This window comes from Euphorbia lathyris, chromosome 3, assembly GCF_963576675.1.
Source record: "Euphorbia lathyris chromosome 3, ddEupLath1.1, whole genome shotgun sequence".
Taxonomy (NCBI): Eukaryota; Viridiplantae; Streptophyta; class Magnoliopsida; order Malpighiales; family Euphorbiaceae; genus Euphorbia; species Euphorbia lathyris.
In genome coordinates, this window is record NC_088912.1 from 6,889,874 (window position 1) to 6,911,295 (window position 21,422).

Below are 21,422 nucleotides of genomic sequence, written 5' to 3' on the forward strand. Positions count from 1 at the left end.
TTTCCTTCAAAGTGCAAAGAATAACCATTAAGCATCATCTGTGGCACAGTCAGCAAATTTTGGCTCAACCTAGGAACATATAAGACATCATTTATTAGTCTTGTTCCTTTCTTCGTGTTGATGGCGATCGTTCCTTTGCCTTCCGATTTTACGACAGCTCCATTTCCGATCGTAATTGGAACTTGAACAGATTCATCCAGTTTGGTAAAGATGTGAGAGTCTTTAGACATATGCACTAGTACAGAAATGCTTACTTGTGTCACACTTTTTCAGGTTGTTGTGTCGCACTTTTTTGCGACACAAGAACTTTGCATCGCTCTTGAGAGCGACACAAGCTATTCATCTGTTGTGTCTCACTTGTCACGCACGGGATACAATAGAATGATAACTCGTGTGACGCGCTTCTAGAGTGCGCGACACAACATATGATAATTCTTGTGACGCGCTCCAAGGGTGCGCGATACAAGTTCCCCGATTAATATGGTACACTTTGTATCGCTCCTTCCTCACGGGCGACGCAAAATATTGATATTTTAAAAAAAAAATTACAAAATTTTCAAACATCTAGCATAAAATTTTATAATCAAAATTTAATTGATTCTACATGATATTATAGAACATACACATAAAACTATAAGTACCATTTAATCAAAACTACTTGATTCTACACTTAGTTTTTTCAAATTTTCCAATTGGGCGGCGGTAGTCATCCCACTCTAGTGCCTTCACAACACCCTGTTTTATACCTTTTGAATGACCTCGTGCTCTCTTCCTCTTTTTTGAATTTGTCTCAACAGGTTGTGAGCTCTCCCGCTCAATGATATCATCGTCCTCCATAGTTAATATGTCTGCAAAACCCCACAGCCGGGTTAAAGCTTATCCACCCATGGACCTTATTATCTTTGTTCTCGCAAGAATATTGGTACTTGTCGTCCACCTGCATAAAATTACCATATCAAAATATATAGGTTTCTTCATTTGTATATAATGAAAATAAACGAAGGCAATGCCTCTAAACTCATTCCATAAAAGTTTGGTGACCGTAAGAGTTTAGAAGAAGAAGAAAAAAAATTCCACAGCCACCTCTCCTTTAAGCTCTGGGTGATTGGGATTAACAAGCAGCACAGCTTCTTGATAACCCAGGGTTTGACATCTTCCTGGCATTCGGTCTTCTGGTAGGGGCATTAGTCTTTTCCTATTATCTGCTATGGCCATGTGCTGAAATCTGTCCAATCAAACAAATAAACTATAATTCAGAAGTATTAAGATATAAGTAGACTAGTAAAGAAGTAAAGTAACAGCTAAAAACCGGCATTATTTAGCCTGTTTTTGTTTCTTTCCATGTTCAATATTGATTGACTTAAACCCTACCAAGATTTTCGAATATAAATTTTTACGTTTACATCTAACATTAGACATACATACACGCTATTCAATGTACTTATCTTTGCAACTTCTAGATTCAACTCATAGGTTAGCCTTGCCAAGATGATAACTTCACTCAAGGGGCGGATAGAAGTAGGAATTCTTATCCCATATTGCCTGCATTACTAAGGCACCAGAATTTTCCATTTCATTTCTTGGAAACATAAATGATAATACAGAGGCTTCAATGCACCTAGTTGACAAGGGATTAAATCTATTAGCTATACTGATTAAAATCCATGAACAATATCAACAACTCATTAACCCTTAAAGTGAAGCAAGGTTATGCTATTGTGAACCTGGAGCCAAATGGAATCGACTCTCACATGACAATATGGGATGGCAAGTTCTATCCTCTCAGTAGATGAATCAATTTACCAAAAAAAAACCCCATTAATGATCCTTGATTTCCAAGACAACTGGACCATAAACTTTATGCAAACTGAGACATTTTGGTTGGTTTGAATCATTTGAATTTTACTGAGGATCAAAACTAATGAGACCCAACTGTTCGTTAATCCTAATAAACAGTACATCATGGTGAGATCTAGATGACAGATTAAATAAATTAATCTCAGGACTAGAATAGATAAACAATGTATTCAGTTCCCAGCCAATAATTGTATATAGCTCAAGGGCTACTTCTTTAACCATGAAATTTCTTGAACATCCCAACAGAAAATACAAGAAATTATGAGTTTACATACTTGTCCTTCCGAAGTTTGAAAGTGATCCTGGTTTCACCAAGTTCAAAACCAGGCCACTCCTGCAAGTGCTCATAGATAGCATAAGAGCCTTGAGGAACCACGAAGCAATATGAACCTAGAGGAAAATGGAACTGATCTTTAATCTTGTAGCTGAAAATCGCATTATAATCAGAAAAGAATCTACATAGGTATCCATATTTAGTTTGAGCAAGAACCTTTTATCTATGTTTAAGGGAATATACTTGCCCTCCAGGGAGGGATTCCACATCCTTGTAAATGAGAGCTCGACTTGTTCCTCATTTTCCACAATTACTCTGAAGTTGTTCCGCTAATACTGCATAGAAACCAGTTTTTCTTTCACACATCAGCACAAATATTCTCTCCTTTTCAGTCAATCGCATAACCGTAGTTTAACTTACTACTATATTTTACACTTGATGAAAAGTCATCTAAAATTTAATAGAGATCCCATGCTAGCTTCTGCTATTCAAGAATTTAAAAAATAAATACAACATATAAGAATTCATTATTGTAGATGAAATCACCTGAATGATTTAAATTAGTTATTCAGAATACATCTATAAGAAAGAGCTCAACTATAGCTTTTATCTCTCTCCCATCAAGGCCTGCAGATGAACTGACCTATCCCCTGCTATGTAGCCCAATTAATCTGACCAGAAATTTAATAAGAATTTATTTAAATAAAAGCAGCTGTAACATCATATACCCTCTGTCCCGTTCAAATATTCTTGCTCATTGCTCAACTACCTAAAGAATAAATATCTAGGGTTGGATGATGAATATCGTGGACTATAGGTCAACTACCAAATGAATGCAAGATTTCTAGTTTGATGAGAACACAAATTTGTTTATTATTTTTGCTTTATGTAGAACAGAATACATCTGTTGTTTTCTTGATGCTTTGGAAAGAAGAACGACTGGTGAAATGTACAAGGCGGTGCCACATAATTTAACCTCATTCTTCAATCAATGTAACCTGGTTAAAAGAGATTAACTTGGATGAAATAGATCTAGACAATCATCCCTTCTATAAATGTCATTCTAATCTTATTGACTGAAAATATAACCCAAGAGTTAAAGTATTTTACAGAAGCAAATCAAAGCCTTGTTATCCAGAAAAGATATAACCCGTGCAATGGACTCTGCTGAGGAAGTGCCAAGAAAATCTGTTATGATATCCAATTCATGCACTACATTTTTTCCAGGAAACAACGGTTTCCCAGTTAGCAACTCGGCAAATATACATCCGATGCTCCAGATATCAATAGCAGGGGTGTACTGCCAATTAAAAAGTCCACAAAAATGCATTACCACAAAATCTTAAGGGAACTATAGTTTACTCAGAATAGTCAAACTCAAACAGAACAAAAACAACTTCTTAAAATATGAAAATGTAATCAAGCTATAAAATATCTACTGTCATTGGTTCCATTTCAAGAACATTTGCTATAAAATAATGCATGACAAGCAATTATACCAAATTGTCACTAGATAGACAAGAAATACCTGAATGAAGAGGTCATGGAGACTTTGCTGCTCTGCCCTTCACGTTTATACCAAAAAATACAAAATCATTTCTAAACATAAATAAAATCCATGAAATAAATCAAAGAAGATATCACTATTTGATGACAATGACCAGTTCCATCTTCATCATTACTAGCAACTGAACTTGCATAAAATCGATTTAGTCTACCAACCTTGACACTAGCTAAAACCTAACTCCCTCCACCTCTCACCTTAACCAATCACAAACACGCACAACAAACATCAATGCAGTACTCAATGGACTCGATATTACATTAAACAGAACAGGACAAAGTATAATCTGGATAAAGATCCGATATCAATATGCTCAATTGTCTATCCACAAGAATTAAAAATAACGTCTATGAGTTCACCAAACTTAAATCAGTAGACACTGCACCTCTTTGGAGATATTTACCTTTAGTGAAATAGAACTGATCGATGGAGGAAGAACTGATCGATGGATGAAGAACCATCGTCGTTGTTTGGTGAAGCATCATCAACACCGTTGGAGCCTCTAGGATTTCGGCATAAAGCAGAGGAGAAAAAAGAGGTGCAGACGACGGGCGGAGGCAGACGACGGGCGGAGGCGGAGGCGGAGGCAGAGGCAGATGACGGGCGGAGGCGGAGGCAGGCGACGAACGCAGGTGGCGGTAGGAGACGACCGGCGAGAGAAAGAAGAATCGCCCCTTTTCTTCTTCGTCGTTTGGGATGGGGGAGATAGATAGATAGATGGGTTCTGATACAAAATTAGGTCTAATTAGATGTTTTTTACTTTTTATTTTTATTAAGTTATTTAGAAGGCATAAAGCTTATATAGGCCTTAAACTATACCTTGAAAATCAATTAGATCCCTAAACTATTAAAATCACCAATATGGACTATATGCCTATTTAGAATTATCAATACAATAAACAAACAATTAAAATCTGGAGTTTTTGTAAAGATAACACACTCTTTGTGTCGCTATTATAAAAGCGTGTCACAAAGATAACAAACTCTTTGTGTCGCTTTGGTAAAGGCGCGTCACAAGTTTGCTCTTGTGTCACACTATAAGACAGGCGATACAAAAAGTAACACGTTTGTGACGCACACTCTTAAAGCATGACACAAGTGATGACACAAAACACTTAGTTGTGTCGCGTTTACAAAACGCGCGACACTAGTTACTCTATTGTGTCGCTTTATCTTCAAGTGCGACACAATAGGTGCGACACAAGTGAGCATTTCTGTACTAGTGATGGTTAGTGCATCCACTGTCTATTAACTATATATCCTTATTTTCTGTAGCAGCTTGACAAGTGATCTTCTTCATCTTAAGTCTCCTGGCTGGCTTCAGCTTGCTGTTGTGGCTTGTTTCTGCAATCATTTTCGATATGATCGAATTTGTGAGAATAATTGCATTTGGGTTTTCCTTTCTTCCAGCAATTTTTCTCCAAGTGGTTTGTAAGTTGACATATGCCACAATGAGGAAATTTCCCTTTCTTGTCTCCATCTTTGGATCTCCAACTGTTTCCCGAATTTTGGCCCCCTTTTCCTTCGGATTTATTTTTTGATCTGAAAGAAGAGGATTTATTTTTGTGTCTGGACTGTAAAGCTCCCTCAGAATGAATTTCTGCGCGTCTAGAAATTCTTTCTTCATGAGCTTGTAGAGTGCCGATGTTTGGGAAAGATCATTGTATTCGATAACGATAACGACTGAATCAAATTTTTCAGTCTGTGTAATCAAGAGTTTTTGGATAACTCTTTGATCACTAATATCTTCTCCATAAGCTCGTAGCTAGTTCACAACTTAATTAACTCTTGACGAGTAGATTTTGATACCTTCGCCATCTTTAAGAGTTTGGAGCTTGATGTTGCGAACTTTGGCAATCCCTTGAAATTCATCTCTCAATATTTTCCAAGATTGTTTAACCATGGTGGCATTCATAATTCTTGGAAAAATTGAGTCTGCAACATCATTGTGAATTTTTGCTCGTGCATCTGCATCGTTCCGAGTCAATTCCTTTTGTTGATCTGGAACCGGCTTGGCGGTGCTGGCTGATTTTAGAGTTGGTTTTGCTTCTGCTGATGGAGAATTCTACGGGATTCCATGTTCTACAATGTCCCACAAATTCGAAGCACGCAGTATCATTCTGAATTTGATGCTCTAAAAATCATAATTTTCACCGTTGAAAATTGGAGCAACGAGTGTTGAGTTGGTGACTGCCATGGATCGAAATAATATTTTTGCTGGAGAAAAGAGAAATTTTTTTGATTTAGCCGCTTGATCGACTAAGCTCTGATACCACTTGTTGGAGGTATTGCGACTAATTTAGCGGAAGCAATTAATTAATCAAAGTGAAAAAAAAAATTGCTAGAGTTAATAAAACTTTGAAAGAAATGAATTGAACTCAAATTTTATTATAATTTGATCTCATTGACTACATTAACATTACAAACTGAAAAACATACAACCTATAAATAGAAATTATAATACGTGTACACAGTTTGAAAGTAAGAAAATATTATTCCTAATTTAAAGCTTGTTCAACTATATATTAACAAGGATGCTGGGGCACCTTATCCAGGATGCTGTGAGTAGAGACCAATGGCATGGGGTTAAGCTCTCTAGAGGTGGGCCTGCCCTCTCCCACATATTTTTCGCTGATGATATCATTTTGTTATCCGAAGCTTCCTCAAACCAAGCTTATCTGATCAGGGATATCCTTTGTGACTTTTCTGATTGTTCTGGCCAGAAAATAAACCTCGCTAAATCTAGAGTTTTATTCTCCTCTAATGTCGAAGAAAATGTGAGATGTGAAGTCTGCGGAGTCCTTGGAATTGCGATGACTTCGAACCTTGGAAAATACTTGGGAATGCCAATGATCCAGTCTAGAGTTACGAAGGATACTTACGGGTTTGTGGTGGACAGGGTCAATGCTAAACTGTCGGGTTGCAAGGCAAAATGTTTGAATTTCGCTGGCAGGCTCACTTTGGTCAAATCGGTCATGACTGCCATCCCTAATTAGGCAATGCAAACTGCTTTGTTGCCAAAGAGTATATGTGACAGGCTGGATAGATATAACCGTGGGTTTCTCTAGGGATCTAGTGGCTCTGATCGGAAAATCCACCGGGTAAATTGGAACTCTATTTGTTAAACTAAGAAGCAGAGAGGTCTTGGGATCAAGCAAATGCGGCTTGCTAATCAAGCCATGCTTGCCCATCTCAGCTGGGGCCTGTTAACTGATCATGATTGGCTATGGGCGAGAGTGATGCGTGCTAAGTATGGGGGCTCACGCGTTGGGTTGGATATCTTTCAGATTCAGGGAGCGTCTTCTAGCACTTGGCGCGGCATAGTTGCAGGCGGTGAGGTGGTAGCCAAAGGGGCTGCCAAGGTAGTGTTTAACGGAGGATCAACTAATTTCTGGCATGACCGGTGGTGTGGCTCTGACCCTCCTCTTGCAGCCTCCGCTTTATCGATGCCCTCGGATAACCGGAACGCTACTGTTGGGCAGTATTGGCACAAGGCGACCAACTCGTGGAAATGGGATGACCTCTCTCCTTTCCTTCGGCCTGATCAAATTCAAAAAGTCGCTGCTCTAGCCATCTGGCCGGCGTCGGAGCTGGATGATCAATGGTTCTGGCCAGCCGCCTCCTCCAGGAAGTATACTATCACCACCGGGTACAAGCTCCTATCAGATAGTGACCAAGAAGTGACTTTCGACCGCTACTGGGATCGAATTTGGAAGTTAGAGGCCCCGGAGAAAATAAAATGCTTTATCTGGCTCACCTTGAACCACGGATTGCTCACTAACTCTAATCGGGTCTGCAGACATCTTGCCTCCGATCCTCTCTGTTGCATCTGCAGGTTGGAGGAAACAGAATTGCACACCCTCAGGGATTGTCACTTAGCTCGGCATATTTGGATTCATCTGGTTCCTCGGAGACTTCAACCCGCCTTCTTCCATGCCAATCTCGCTGATTGGATTTGAACGAATCTTGGTAACTATTCTACCGTTCAAGGGTATCACTGGTCTTCTCTGTTTGCTTTCGGCCTGTGGTGGAATTGGCGCTGGCAGAATAACCAAACCTTCACTCGAACTCCGCCTCCGCCTAATCGAACTGAATTTGTGAAAAATCTTATCTCAGAGTATCAGCAGGTGCACCTCTCTGGTTTGGATCGGAATAAAGGGATTAGCCGCTGCCTCTGGATTAGATGGAAACCGCCTGAAAGTGGGTGGGTTAAGCTCAATACAGATGGGTCCTGTAAAGGCAACCCGGGAGCTGCTGCAGCGGGGGGCTTAATCCGTAATGATAGGGGAGATTGGTTAGGAGGATTCCGTGTGAATATTGGGTGTTGTACGGTGACGATTGCGGAAGTTTGGGGTCTGTATTACGGCTTATACTTGGCCTGGGAAATGGGTTTTAAACGAATCATTGTCGAACTAGATTCTCAAACCGCGCTTCATCTTATTAATCAAGTGCTTGAACCACATCACCCTTATGGTTGGCTAATTATCCGTTGTCAGGAGCTTCAGAAGCTGGATTGGATCGTTAATTTCGTTCATGTTTACAGAGAAGGCAACTGTGCCGCTGACTGGCTGGCGAACTTCACAGGTTCTTGTCCGTTGGGTCATCAAGTGTTTGATGCGCCTCCTGCAGGCCTCCAGGGAATCCTCTCCGCTGATGCTAGGGGGGCTTTACTCAGCCGGGTTGTCCGGATTTAATTTTCGGTTTTTAGTTTCTTGTTCTCTTTTCCCTTTCCCCTGTTCGGGCCTTGAGCCTTCTTTTCTTACCCAAAAAAAAACTATATATTAACACCTTTCACACATGATGATGGCCAAAAATCAAACATTCATATTCATTAAATGAGCATGGGTCATATTTTTTTTGTACTCATTTTGCAGGCTACTACATAAATAATTTATTTGTGTGAGTCTAAGGCAGGCCTACAGGTAATTATTTCTTTGTTTAATTTTTATTTATTTTTGTTATTTTTTTATATAATTTAATAATTTGTATAATGGAAATTTTCACTTTAAACAATATAGCGACGCCTCTTGTTATGACGGTTTACACGGTTTTGAAACCCATCGGTAAATTATAGTGCCGGTTAAATGCGTCGCTACAGCAGAAACATTCTATCTCTAAAGCTTTTGTGTTTTGTAGTGCCCCTAAGCTGTTAAAAAATGCAAATGACTCCTTGAACTTCAAAATGTAACAACTAATTCCCACAACTTGCTTATTTGGAACAAATAACAAATCAAATTGCTTATTTGGAACAAATAACCCCTAAACGCTAAAAAAATAAATATCCAACATAACATTAGAGCAGAAATAAAAGATGTTCAAAATATTTGGTGCTACATCTAACTAATCTGCTAATGCATTAACAAAAAGGCAAAAAAAAAAAAATCTGAAAATCACATATTTTAACCTATTTGACTGGTTCCCAAATAAACATGGTGGGGGAGTTAATTGTAACATTTTGAAGTTTAGAGGATAAGTTACAGCTTTTGTACAATTTGAGAGGGCTAGAAACATATTTAGCCTAAAAATACGGTAAATATTAAAAGGATTGGTTGTATAAGGAGTCTTTCCTTAACCACGCGATTTAGGAGTCAAGAATGGGACAGATTTCCAAACCATATATATATATATATATATATATATATTGTTGATTAATATGAGTTAAAGAAAGTCTTGGCTCCAATCTTTTACAAACAAACGTTCCTAATTCTAATTATTTCCTAAAAAATTTTAGAAGTTTATATTTAGACCAAATACAATATTTTAGATATATAATTGGGAAAACTGTTTATCAATCTATACAAGTTAGAAAACATTGAAATTGTACGTATGCTTTCACACACAAACAGAAAACTGGCCATGTTGTTCAATGAATGAGACATATATGTAATCCAAAGATGGATTAGTTGCAATTGACAAAACTTGTTGCTTTTTTTTTTTTTTGATAAATGCCATATATCATTTCATTAGCTTAATAATACAAATACAGCACGAAAAAAGAGGAATAAAACTTCCATCCCATACAGGCAAAGACCCACAAAGGGAAGAGAAGACTACAACGAGCAATACATAGACTACAAAGAGCACTAAAAACCAGAAAAAATACAAATACAACAAACATAAAAGTCATATCATTCTCATAAGTCGAATCCCGTTGAAAAACCGTTGTAATCCATACTCCATCCTCTAGGCTCTTTCGGACGTTCGGATCTAAGTCCTTTCTGTTTGTGCATCCACGCAGATCTATAGATCTACGGACAAGATAAACCTTTTCCGCTCTTGCAAAGACCGAAAAAAGAATAAAAGAAAGAAATATAGCTCACAAGAGTAGATCTGACGGAAAAAGAAGTTCAAAAAGGGATAAAGACTTCAAACTAATAAGAAAGGAAAACAAACTAACACTATAGAAAAAATAAAACACATGGCTTCCTTCTTCCTCCTCAACTATATAGAAGTAACCTTGAAACTTTGTTGTTAGATCTGTGCAAAAACGAATATTTGCCAAGGAAAATGAAATGAAAGAGGGGTCGGATGCAGGGACAAAGGGGAAGAGGGGCGGTGGGGGGTTTACAGGAAAGGAAGAGACTACAAAACTTGTTGCTTTTACATATACCAAATAATGTATATATATTCTGCTCGGTGTTTGACACTTAAACACTTGTTTACGTGAATATTTTCTGGATTTGAAGTATGTACAACAATACAGACACATCTTACCGTGTATTGAATTTTTTGGATTTGAACCATCGGCCACTTGATTTAAAGAGAATTTTATAAAAATGTCAATGAACCTATTTAAATAAATGTTTAATAGTTAGAGCTTAATAATACCTTTGGTATTAATATCTCACCTATTAGATATTAATATGAAAGTTACTATTGGCACTATCAGTTTAACTATCTCGAAAATAACTTATATTATTATCTCTAACACATTTCTGACATGAATGCTCTCTGGATTTGAAACGTGCATAATACAAGCACATGTTACTTAAGACATTATGATGAGGAAATCTTTCATCCGAAGCCGAGAGCCGGAGAGGACAAAGAATCAACGGGAACAGAACAAGGGCACGAAGGAGCTCACCCACACGCGACGCGTCAGTTAGATCACGCCCCGCATGGGGCAATTGTTCGAAGGGGAGGAAAAGAGCCATTCTTGGAGTATCGAGGTCGGGAGGATACTTACGCAGAGCGTTAGTTAGATCACGCCCCGCGTAGGGCCATTGTTCGAAGGGGAGGAGAAGAGCCATTCTTGGAGAGTCGAGGTTAGATGGCCACTTACGTGGAGCGTGGGTTTGTTAGAGGAGGCTTCTCTGCCAAGTTCTAGTGAAGGAGACAATGGCTGGATTTCATTTATTTATTGTCTTGTCATTGTACCTTATTTACCCTACTTCCATTTTTTATTTTTGTCCCTATTTTACCCTTAGAGTTGCTCTTTTGATTATAACCTTAGGGTGCCCTTCTTAGCCTTTTATCTTCATTTAGAGGGAGGTATATAAGCCTTTACTTTTGTAATGAAGACAACTTTTGATGAATATGTATTTTTAAGCCTCCATTGTTGAGAGCTCTTATTTTCTTTGGGATTCACTTCTTCAAGTTAGGCTTGTAAAGAACTTCTCTGTGGATTTAAGATTAAGATCCTCACTTCGATTTATGATCCATATCAGTTGGTATCAGAGCCAAGTCGTTTTTCCACTTTGATTTACGATCCATATCTTGCTCGACTCCAAAGAATGTTAGGGATATTATGAGTTTCCACGGGTTAGCCACATTTTATAGACGGTTTATCCGAAATTTCAGCGCTATTGTGGAACCATTGACTAAGTGTTTGAAGAAGGGGAGAGGCTTCAAGTAGGGAGACAAGCAAGATAGCATTTTTACATTGATTAAAAAGAAGCTAAACACGGCTTTGGTGTTACTATGCCGGATTTTGACAAACTATTCGAAGTGGAATGTGATGCAAGCGGAGTAGGAGTTTGTGCAGTTTTGATGCAAGAGAGGAGGCATGGTTCTTACTTTAGTAAGAAGTTGTGTGAATCAAGGCAAAAGTGGGCTGCCTACAATAAGGAGTTTTATGCAGTGGTTCGGGATCTCAAAACATGGGAGCATTATCTCATAGGAAATGAGTTCATACTATATATCGACAATGAAGCCCTCAAGTACTTGGGAAGCCAAAAACAACTTCGGAGTTCCATGCATGCTATGTGGTCCGCCTTTGTATATAAGTTTCCTTATAAGCTTCTCCATAAGATGGGTGAACAAAACAAGGTGGCATATGCCTTAAGTAGAAGAGTGGCACTCCTCAAAACAGTAGCCTTGGAGCTAGTGGATTTTGAACAGATCAAGGGGGTAACGAGAGGATTCGAAGTTTGATAGTGTTTGGGAGAAGTGTAGATGTGAAACGAGAGTGGCGAGTATCAGTTGATTGATCGGTTTCTCATGAGGGGTAGTCAGTTGTGCCTTCCGGGCACGTCGATCCAAGAGAGGATGATCCAGGAGTTACATGGAGGGACTTTGTTAGGCTATTTCGGTACAGAAAATACCTTTGAGGCTATAAGTTCTCGCTACTATTGGCCTAGGTTAAGGAGAGATGTGGCTTACATTGTGGAGAGGTGCGGGAATTGTCAAACTTCTAAGTGACATGCTACTAACGCGGGCCTACCTATGCATCTACCGGTGTCAGAAACCATTTGGGAGGACCTCTCTATGGAGTTTGTGTTGGGGCTGCCGAGGACTGGACGTGGCATTGACTCTATATTCATGGTAGTGGATCGGTTTTTAAAGATGGCACACTTTATTCCATGTTGTAAGACTAATGATGCTACCACAATTGCCAAGTTGTTCTTCCGAGAAGTGGTGAGGTTACATGAAGTTCCGAAGAGCATAGTGTTGGACAGAGACACAAAGTTTGTTAGCCATTTTTGGCGAACCTTAGGGGCTATCATTGGCACCACATTAAAGTTTAGCACCACAGCTTCACCCACAAACTGACAGACAAACTGAAGCGGTCAACCGGACATTAAATAACCTCTTGAGAAGTAAGTGTCGGGACAAGCCAAAGATGTGGGATTACGTGATAGCACAAGCTGAATTTGCCTACAACTCGGCGGTGCGTTTAACTACCGTGAAGTCCCCATTTGAGGTTGTGTATACAAAGACACCTAACCACCCACTCGACTTAGGAGATGTTCTGAAAGGGAAAGATAAGAGTGTGGCTACCCAACACCTAGCTAATGAGTACCACCAAATGCACCAAGAGGGGAAGCAAAGAATTGAGGAGAAGAATAATAAGATCAAGGCTAAAGTCGATGAGCACCGGAGGGATCTTCAATTTGAGGTCGAAGATGAGGTTATGTTGTACTTAAGCAAGGACAGACTGGTGCATACCTCTAGTACAAGCTAAGGCCGAAGAAGTATGAGCTATTTAAAGTGGTCAAAAATATTAACGCCAACACCTACCATATTGCTCTACCTAATTGGCTCGGAAAAATGTCTCCCTCTTTTAATGTGTAGGATTTCAGGTTGTGGAAAACGGAGGGATCGCTACCTATCAATAAGGGTGAGGCGGAGTCCGACTCTTTGAAAGAATAGGAGAATGATGAGGACATCTCTCGTCTGAAGCCGGGAGCCGGAGAGGACAAGGGATCAATAGGAGCTAAACAAGGACACGAAGGAGCTGACCTCCATGTGGCACACCAGTTAGCTCACGCCCCGCGTGGGGCCATTGTTCGAAGGGGAGGAGAAGAGCCATTCTTGGAGGATCGAGGTCACGAGGCCACTTACACGGAGCGTCCGTTAGATCACGCCCCGCGTGGGGCCATTGTTCGAAGGGGAGGAGAAGAGCCATTCTTGGAGGGTCAATGTCAGGAGGCCACTTACGCGGAGCGACTGCTACTCACCTCGATCCATTTTTTGGAATTTTTTTTTGCCTAGTAAGTCTAAATAGAAAACAAAAAGTGTTTAGTAAGATTTCGAAACAACTGAAAAATCAACTAATATTTGCTACCTATAAAAAAACGGACTCTATGTAAAAGTTAAAACTATATATCAAAGAAAAAATTTAAGATTATGTAAAATCATAGATACAAATTTAGCCTTATTGCAGAAAAGTTTATCTAGTCTCCATTTATAAAAAATGTAATATTTTAAATGTAACAACTCAATTGGAAACATTTTTTACAGAAAAATAAGTTTTTTTTTATTAACACAAGATATGTGATAGGGGTCAAAAAACCCTATCTTTGGATACGGTTTTTAGCGTTATTTAGTTAATAAGTGAGCAATTCTCGCATTTAAATGCTTTTGTGTGAGTTAGTTAGAAATTGGAAATGTTTATTTACTTTTCGTTGTTTAGGCTCGTTTTATGATCAATTTAGGCAAATACGGCCAAAATGGCATGCATATTATAATTCCATTATCTTTTGAAGCTAATTGATCCGTCAAAAGTCACACCAAACGAAGCGTTTGCTCAAAATAAGCGATTGGCGGGTCAATTTAGCCTTTGGACTAATTCTATCTGGAGTTTTTTGTGCATGCGCAGGGATAAGTTCGGGCGAAAAACACACTTTTGGCATTCAGCGACCGCGCAGAGGCGTGCCGGGCAAGACTGCTCGACGAACTGGCCTATTTAGGCCAGCTCGCCGAGCTGGCTATGCGAGCTCGACGAGCAGGCCCTCAGGGGCCTGCTCGGGCGAGCAGACCTGCAGGAATTGGTCAAAAAGACCAATTCCTCCCCCACGACTCCACGACCGGCCCCACGACTTCCTACCTGCATAAGGACACGAAATACGTCAAGAGAAGGGCCCGACCGCGCCTATAAATAGGATTTTTCCAATGTAAATTAAACATCTTTTATCTTTGTGATTTTCTTAGCTTTTCATCTTGAGAAATCCTCTCCACCTCCTCCATATCCTTCAAACCTCCATTGAAGACACCTCCGAAGCTCCGCTCACAAAGGATTGCTCAAGCTCCATCCTTAAGTCCTAGGAAGACGTCTGCATTGGTAGACAGGTTCCCTGAAAGGGATTTTTCTTCTTTTATATTCTGTCTAGCCTCTGATCCATGTTATGAATCCTAGGCTCATTGTATCTTGGTGACAATACTTTCATCTTTGATATATATATTATAGTTTTGTTTATTCAATTGTTTTAATGCTTTAATCTTTGTCTTACGCTTTGTCCGATTGGTTTAACTCATTCGATAATCCCAAAATTAAGTTGGCGCATATTGCGAGCTGAATCTGACCTAGTCAGTGCCTATAGGATTGCCGACCCTATAGAAGATTAAGCCCAAATTGCTGAGCCTTAGAGCTAGTTTCGGCCTTACAAGGGAATCACGAACTAGGGACCTCAAGAGGATAGGTAGGGTTAATCGCCTCGGACACAAGTGACTTAGATTTTAATTCTGTTGTCTAAACAATCTATTTTCATTATCATCGTATCCCTTCATGTTCCTTCGGATAATTGCATTGGTAAAAGATCACTTAGGAGTAGTTTAACTTAATTAGGGGTACATTAACTTAATTAGGCGTAGAATAACTTAGTTAGAATCACATAGGAGTAGTATAATTCAACCTAGGAGTAGATTAACTTAAGAAAAACCAACTAAAAACCCCCAAAGCCTAGATAACACATGAGACTAAGTAGTTTGATACTTGCAGAAATAAATCCTGTGGACGATACCTGGACTTTTCCAGAATTTTATTACTTGATAACGACGGGGTACACTTATCCCTTAGTGAGCCTTGCGGTACTGAACGCTGTGAGGCGCATCAAGTTTTTGGCGCCGTTACCGGTGATTTATTTCTTCTACAATATCGAACAAAAGGTCGATTTGTTAGTTTAGGCATTCATTGTAAATATCCTTTGTTTATATCATTTATACTTGTTTATATTCATACTTGCATATACAAATACTTGTTTATTCGTTTATACCTAAAGTAGATATGACCTTTCTATACTTGTTTATATCTACCGTGTTTTCTCATAACATGCGTAGTTGTTCATACCTATTCTTATTTATACTTGTTTATACAAAGATATATTTATACTTGTTAAATTCATCTATACCTGTCTGTCTGTGCTTGTTTATACCTTTTATACTTGTTCATTCTTATATTTATATTTGTTCATATTCTGATTCATACTTATACATACTTGTTTATCTCTACTAGTTTGTACCATGTACACCAATCTATATCTGTCAATATAAACCAATAAGAGTACTTGTAAAAACTTGTGCGACCTTGTATGATGTGTATAATTTTCTTTCATAGGAAAAATTTCTGCTTTCATTTATTTCTTGTATTTATTTCTTCTCAGCATATGCCTACAAGATCAGCAAGAATACCGTGTGTCCCTCTTAACCCTGAACTTGAACGTACTCTTCGCAGGAGCAAACAGATTGGAAAACTGAAGCAAGACGAGATCATCGAGCCTATCAAAATGACTGACAATGAACGGAACAATGAACGGAACACTGAGAACACCGGACCAGAAACCGACACTCGTCTGACGAGTGAGATCCTGGCACCACACCGACACCAGCATTTGTCCGACATTGCCGCTCCGAATATTCCGGCCAATACATACGAAATCAAGTCTGGCATAATCCATTTGATTCAACAAACCGGATTGTTTGGAGGGGAAGCACATGAGAGCCCGAATGATCACCTGGATCGCTTCCTAATGTGCGCAGACACTTCGAGAACAAATGGGGTTCCCCAAGATGCTGCTAAGCTGAAGTTGTTCCCATTTTCTCTAACTGGGCAAGCTTTGGAATGGCGAAGAACATTGGAGCCCGGATCAATCACGACTTGGGAAGGATTGGAGAAGGAATTCTTATCCTACTACTTTCCTCCCTCGAAGACAGCAATGCTCAGGGGTGAGATCACATCCTTCCACCAACCCGAGCACGAAGCGCCCCACACATCTTGGACCCGATTCAGAAAAATGTTGTGCATGTGCCCTCATCATGACATACCCAAGCATCAATTGGTGAGCGTCTTCCATCACGGATTGACACCCAGCAACAGGGCTATTGTAGACTCCGCAGCGGGTGGAGATTTGTCCAGGAAGACAGCAACAGAGGCGTATGACATGATTAACGAGCTGGCTAGGAAGAGCATGCAGTGGCAAGAGAAGAAACTCGTTGGCCCCACAAGGCAGCGGGTGTTTGCTGTGGAAGAACAAGAACCAAATCCAGGTGTTGCGGATTTGAGTAGGGAGCCCTTTCGCTGGAGATAGGGTGGAGATGGTCAATTATGTGCTTCGATTCAGCCAACCTCCCACCTGTGTGCACTATGGCGGTGACCACCATAGAAAGGCCTATCAAGCAGGGAGCCCTTTCGCTGGAGATAGGGTGGAGATGGTCAATTATGTTGGGGGGCAACCGAGATACAACCAGAACTATAACAACTACAACCCCAACAACCACAACTCCTACAACAACAACAACTATAGGAGGCCTCAGCACCCGAACCTATTTTACGGGAATTCAAATCAAAATGTGCTTCGATCTCCCAGCGGTTTTGTTCAAGAACATAGAGATCAGGGGCTTGGCATGCCCCCATATCAACAGCAGAATCAAGGGCCAATGCAACCTCCTAAGGAATCTGACGAGGTGGTTACTCTATTAAAGGAGATCTCGGCTAGGCTTGCTAATAATGAAGCTTTCTGTAAGGATCTGAGCAATTAGGTAGCCCAGATCAATAGGGTCAGACAGGAAAGGCCACAGGGTTCTCTCCCAAGCACAATGGAGAAGAATCCAAAGATCCTGAGAAAGCATTGAGTAAGGGGGAGAAATCGAGTTCTCCTTGGTTTAAATTCAAAGCTTGAACAATTATTTCTGCAATTTTCTTTTCTTTTTGTTTTGGTTAAATTTGGTTGTTAGTTTTTAATTCGCATTTTTTATTACATTGTCAAGTTTTGCACCCCATACTCTCTCTAAAAAAAAATTATTTTGGGCAGGGCTCTGCCGCCCAGCTCGCCGAGCTGGGCGCCCCAACTCGGGCGAGCAGGGCACTAACGCCCTGCTCGCCGAGCTGGTCGGCCGAGCCAGCTGGTCGGCCGACACGGGCTGTTCGGGATTTTTAATCTAGAACTAATATATATATATATATATATATATATATATATATAAGGATAGGGGATGACTCATCATCCCCTTCCTTACCTTCTCCTTTCCTTCTTTCTTTTTTTTCTTTTTCACAAACCTAAACTCCAAATCCTCCATACTAACCTGAATTCAACAACTAAGGTATGAATTCTTACCTATTTTTGATTTCTAACATGTTTCTAGGTTTAGATTTTAGTTTAGGGTGTTAATTTTTGAGATTTGGGATAAACCTAAGTTTTGGGTTTTTTTATCTTTTTTCTCAAATAACCTTTTATTTGCTTTTAATTCTTGATATTCTTGCAATATATAGTTACATTATGATCAATATGTGGTTTGGGTATGATTTTTGTTCTTAATTTGTGAATATTTGGAGAAATTGCTCAATTTGGGTAAAATCTCCATTTTAGCTCAAAATCCAACTATTCAGTTTATAGTTGAAAACTTGCCAATGGAATTCTACATCACATTCTTAACACATTTTGGTCACTGGGCATCGTTGATTTTGCACGAATTTGGAATTGCGGGTAAATTACTTAGGGACTGAAAGCTCATGGTTTTGGTCCCTAAGCTTCTAAGCTATGGTTTATGCCTAATTGTTGGTTGTTTGGGGGTTTATGTTTATGTTTGTGAAGAAATTATAACTAGTCCGTTTGGTCTATCTCTCAGGTACTATGGGAAGGAAAGGCAAGGCCAAGATCATGGTTGACAATAAAGCCGACTCTGATATCGAATTCAGTGACGCCCTGCAAGCTAAGTATAACCCACCTTTTGGACTGGTCGATGAGCGAGAGGGGCTGTTGTATCATTGGTTTTCTAGGCAAGAACTTGCCACTCTAATCATTGTTGACCAGAAATATCTAGCATCTATAGGTCTGGAAAAGGATTTCAATGAAATCCTAAAATTCCACGGTTGGCATTGACTGGCCACAAAAAGGACCCTAGTGTATTACAACTTCACTGTAGAATTTCTGACCACATTGAAAAAGGAGCTGCATGCGGGGTGTGGTAAGCATTCTTCCAGACTAAACGGTAGACCCTATCGTCTCAGTGACACCATGTTAGCAGCTTTGATGGGAGTTTATAACCATCCAGAGGTAGTCTCGGGTTTTGAGGAACCCATGATAAAAGATAAAGCTTGGGAACAATTAACAGGCTTATCAGAATTTGACTCCCGCACTGCTAGCCCAATCCACCTCTTAGACCCATTGTTAAACCTTGTACACAAGTTTGTGGCTCACAACTTGTTAGGCAAAAATGAGAGCAATAAGATCTCAAAGACAGAATTGCTCATACTGTGGTGTGTGGCCAACCATAAACCCGTTAATAATATCAAAGCCATCTTTGAAGGCTTTTCAAGCCAAACAAGTAAAAAAAGCGGGTCCGTTGGCCTTAGACATTTGGTTACCAACTTCCTTGATAGCCAATTCAAAGATTTGGACATTCAGGAAGCTGGTTTCTACCCAACTTTGCTTAACTCCACATTTCTGGGGAGATCTACTTTCCATTCAGTTTTAAACAAGAACTCATCAGGAGGAGCAATCTCTAGCAGAAGGGTGCGGAAAAGAGCACGAAACCCACCACAACAGGGAGAAGAAGAACAAGGAGAATCTGAGGAAGAAGGAACTGCCGCAGCAGGAGACCAAATGGAAAACCAAGCGCCAGGGATGGAGGCCCAGTTCCAAGCCATCAACACCATGATGGCAGAAATGAGAGATCTTAACCTACGGACCCTTAACACTGTTCAACAGATGGACCAACGGTTCACTAACTTTGAGCAGAATATGGACCGAAGGCTTTCGCGTCTTGAATACGTAGCGGCAGACTACTACGAACGCTACAACATGCCTTGGCCATACCCTCCGGCCGATCAGTAAGTTGTCTTCTCCATCCTAACTTTTTACACTTGTCCTTTATGGTTTGTGATGCAATGTTGGAACTTATTGCATATTTTTAGTGTGAGGAGGAGGGGTAGACAAACTTACAAAAATTGTATAATTTTTAAATTTTTGTTGCGTCGTGTCTAGTTTAGTTTTGCGTTTTTCGGGTTTTATTTATGTTTTGCATGTTTAGGACCTAAAACCGTGAACCTCCTTCGAATCTAAACTTCGTTATTTATCTTTAAGGGTTGAGAACCGAATCTAAGATTGCAAGACAACTAGTTTAGGTGTAGCACACAACCCTTGTATTTGTAAAAGCATGAGCTAAAGTTTGCATTTAGACCCTACTTTTGAAGAAATGCTAAAATCATTACTTAGGTAGATAACTTAAGAATTGAAGGCATGTGATATTAAACTTGAGTTTGGGGAGAACTAGTAAACACAAAATTGAAACCCAAAGAATTGTGAGTTGAATTTGAGCCCAAGAGCGAACATCAAAAAGCTTTTTTTCTTGACATTTTTGTGTGAATGCTTTGACTTGTGGAAAGATTACAGATTTTGCACCTAATACTGTGTTGAACCTACATGCAATGATTTGAGATGGTAGACGATGAAATCAGCCTCATTAAAATTATCCCTTTTCTTTACCTTATTTTCTCTTTTTCATCCACTCTAAGAAGCCCCTTTGAGCCTATATTTTTTGTAGTTTGTAGATTTTTCTTTCGTCCTAACCCAATTTTTGCAAAGCATCACTTGGTTTGTTACTTAACCCAGTTTTTGCAAAGCTCGAATTGAGCCTTTGTTTTCTTCTAGCGCTTTATCCTTGTTTATGGCATCATAGTAGCAAGCCAAAAGACTAAGAAGTGATTGAGCAATGCTATCAAAAAAAAAACAGAAAAAGAAAAGAAAAGAGATGAACAAAAGAAGGAGAACTCTATCTCCTAGTCTTGAAATCAAAACGTCTCAAAGAAAATATAACGAATAAAAAGCTCAGTCACTTCATACTCGCTAAAGCCATTTTAACTTTGTTTTTCTAGCGCTAGAACTATTAACCCTTATTGTACCTTTAACCCTCTAACCACATTACAACCCCAATTCGAGGCTATTTTTGATATCATCGGAGTCATATAGCATAGTAGATGAACTCGGATGAACGTGCAAAATCAACGTAATCCTAAGCAAGAACATAAGCCGAGAGTAAACACTTTAGCCACCAAAATTGTGTAAAATGAGTGAACTACCTATGGTGAGGTGTTTTACTTAGCGATCCCCTCAAGCTCGTTTAATTGAACTTGTGTCTTTTTTCTTAAAACATATTGTTGAAACACCTTTCCACATGATTTTGATTTGACAAAATTATTTAAGTAAAATTAAATATATTCTAAACACACTAAGTTTAAATGCTTTGATTTATTTAACTAATGTGTTTGTTCAATGTTGAGTTAAAATTGTTTATAAGACATAAAGAATAAAAGGCCCAAAGCCCAATACGGAAGTCAAAAGCCCAAGTTAAAAAAATCAAGGCAACTCGGCCCGAGTGTGCAAAACGTTGTCGTTATGTACAAAACGCAGCTCAGCGGAAGAAGGATCTAGAAGACCTTCGTTGAACAACTTCGTAACGAAGCTGCTGGGTTGAATCGACAAAGAGTACAAGACAACAGCTGAGCAAGAACAACTTCCAGACAAAGTGTTTCCACTTTGGGTAAAGTTCAGAAGACACAGGACGCTGTCTAGT

At 39.5% G+C, this 21,422-nt stretch overlaps 1 protein-coding gene across 11 annotated transcripts; it reads right to left on the reverse strand.

The window, feature by feature from the left end:
• Nucleotides 1-553: 553 nt before the first annotated feature.
• On the reverse strand, nt 554-4,445 carry LOC136223893 (uncharacterized). 11 transcript variants are annotated; one of them, XR_010686186.1, is made up of 7 exons: nt 4,099-4,445; nt 3,660-3,691; nt 3,242-3,431; nt 2,348-2,466; nt 2,133-2,247; nt 1,084-1,225; nt 554-937 (listed from the first exon to the last, which is right to left on the reverse strand). XR_010686186.1 is itself a non-coding variant. In XM_066012062.1 (4 exons), the coding sequence occupies exons 2-4, from the start codon at nt 3,674-3,676 to the stop codon at nt 824-826; spliced, it is 273 nt and encodes a 90-aa protein (XP_065868134.1). In that variant the 5' UTR covers nt 3,677-3,691; nt 4,099-4,445; the 3' UTR covers nt 554-823. The 11 variants fall into 11 exon arrangements, 2 of the variants coding, with proteins under 2 accessions (XP_065868134.1, XP_065868133.1); XR_010686188.1 differs by having other exon boundaries at nt 1,084-1,550; XR_010686187.1 differs by having other exon boundaries at nt 1,084-1,618.
• Nucleotides 4,446-21,422: the final 16,977 nt, after the last annotated feature.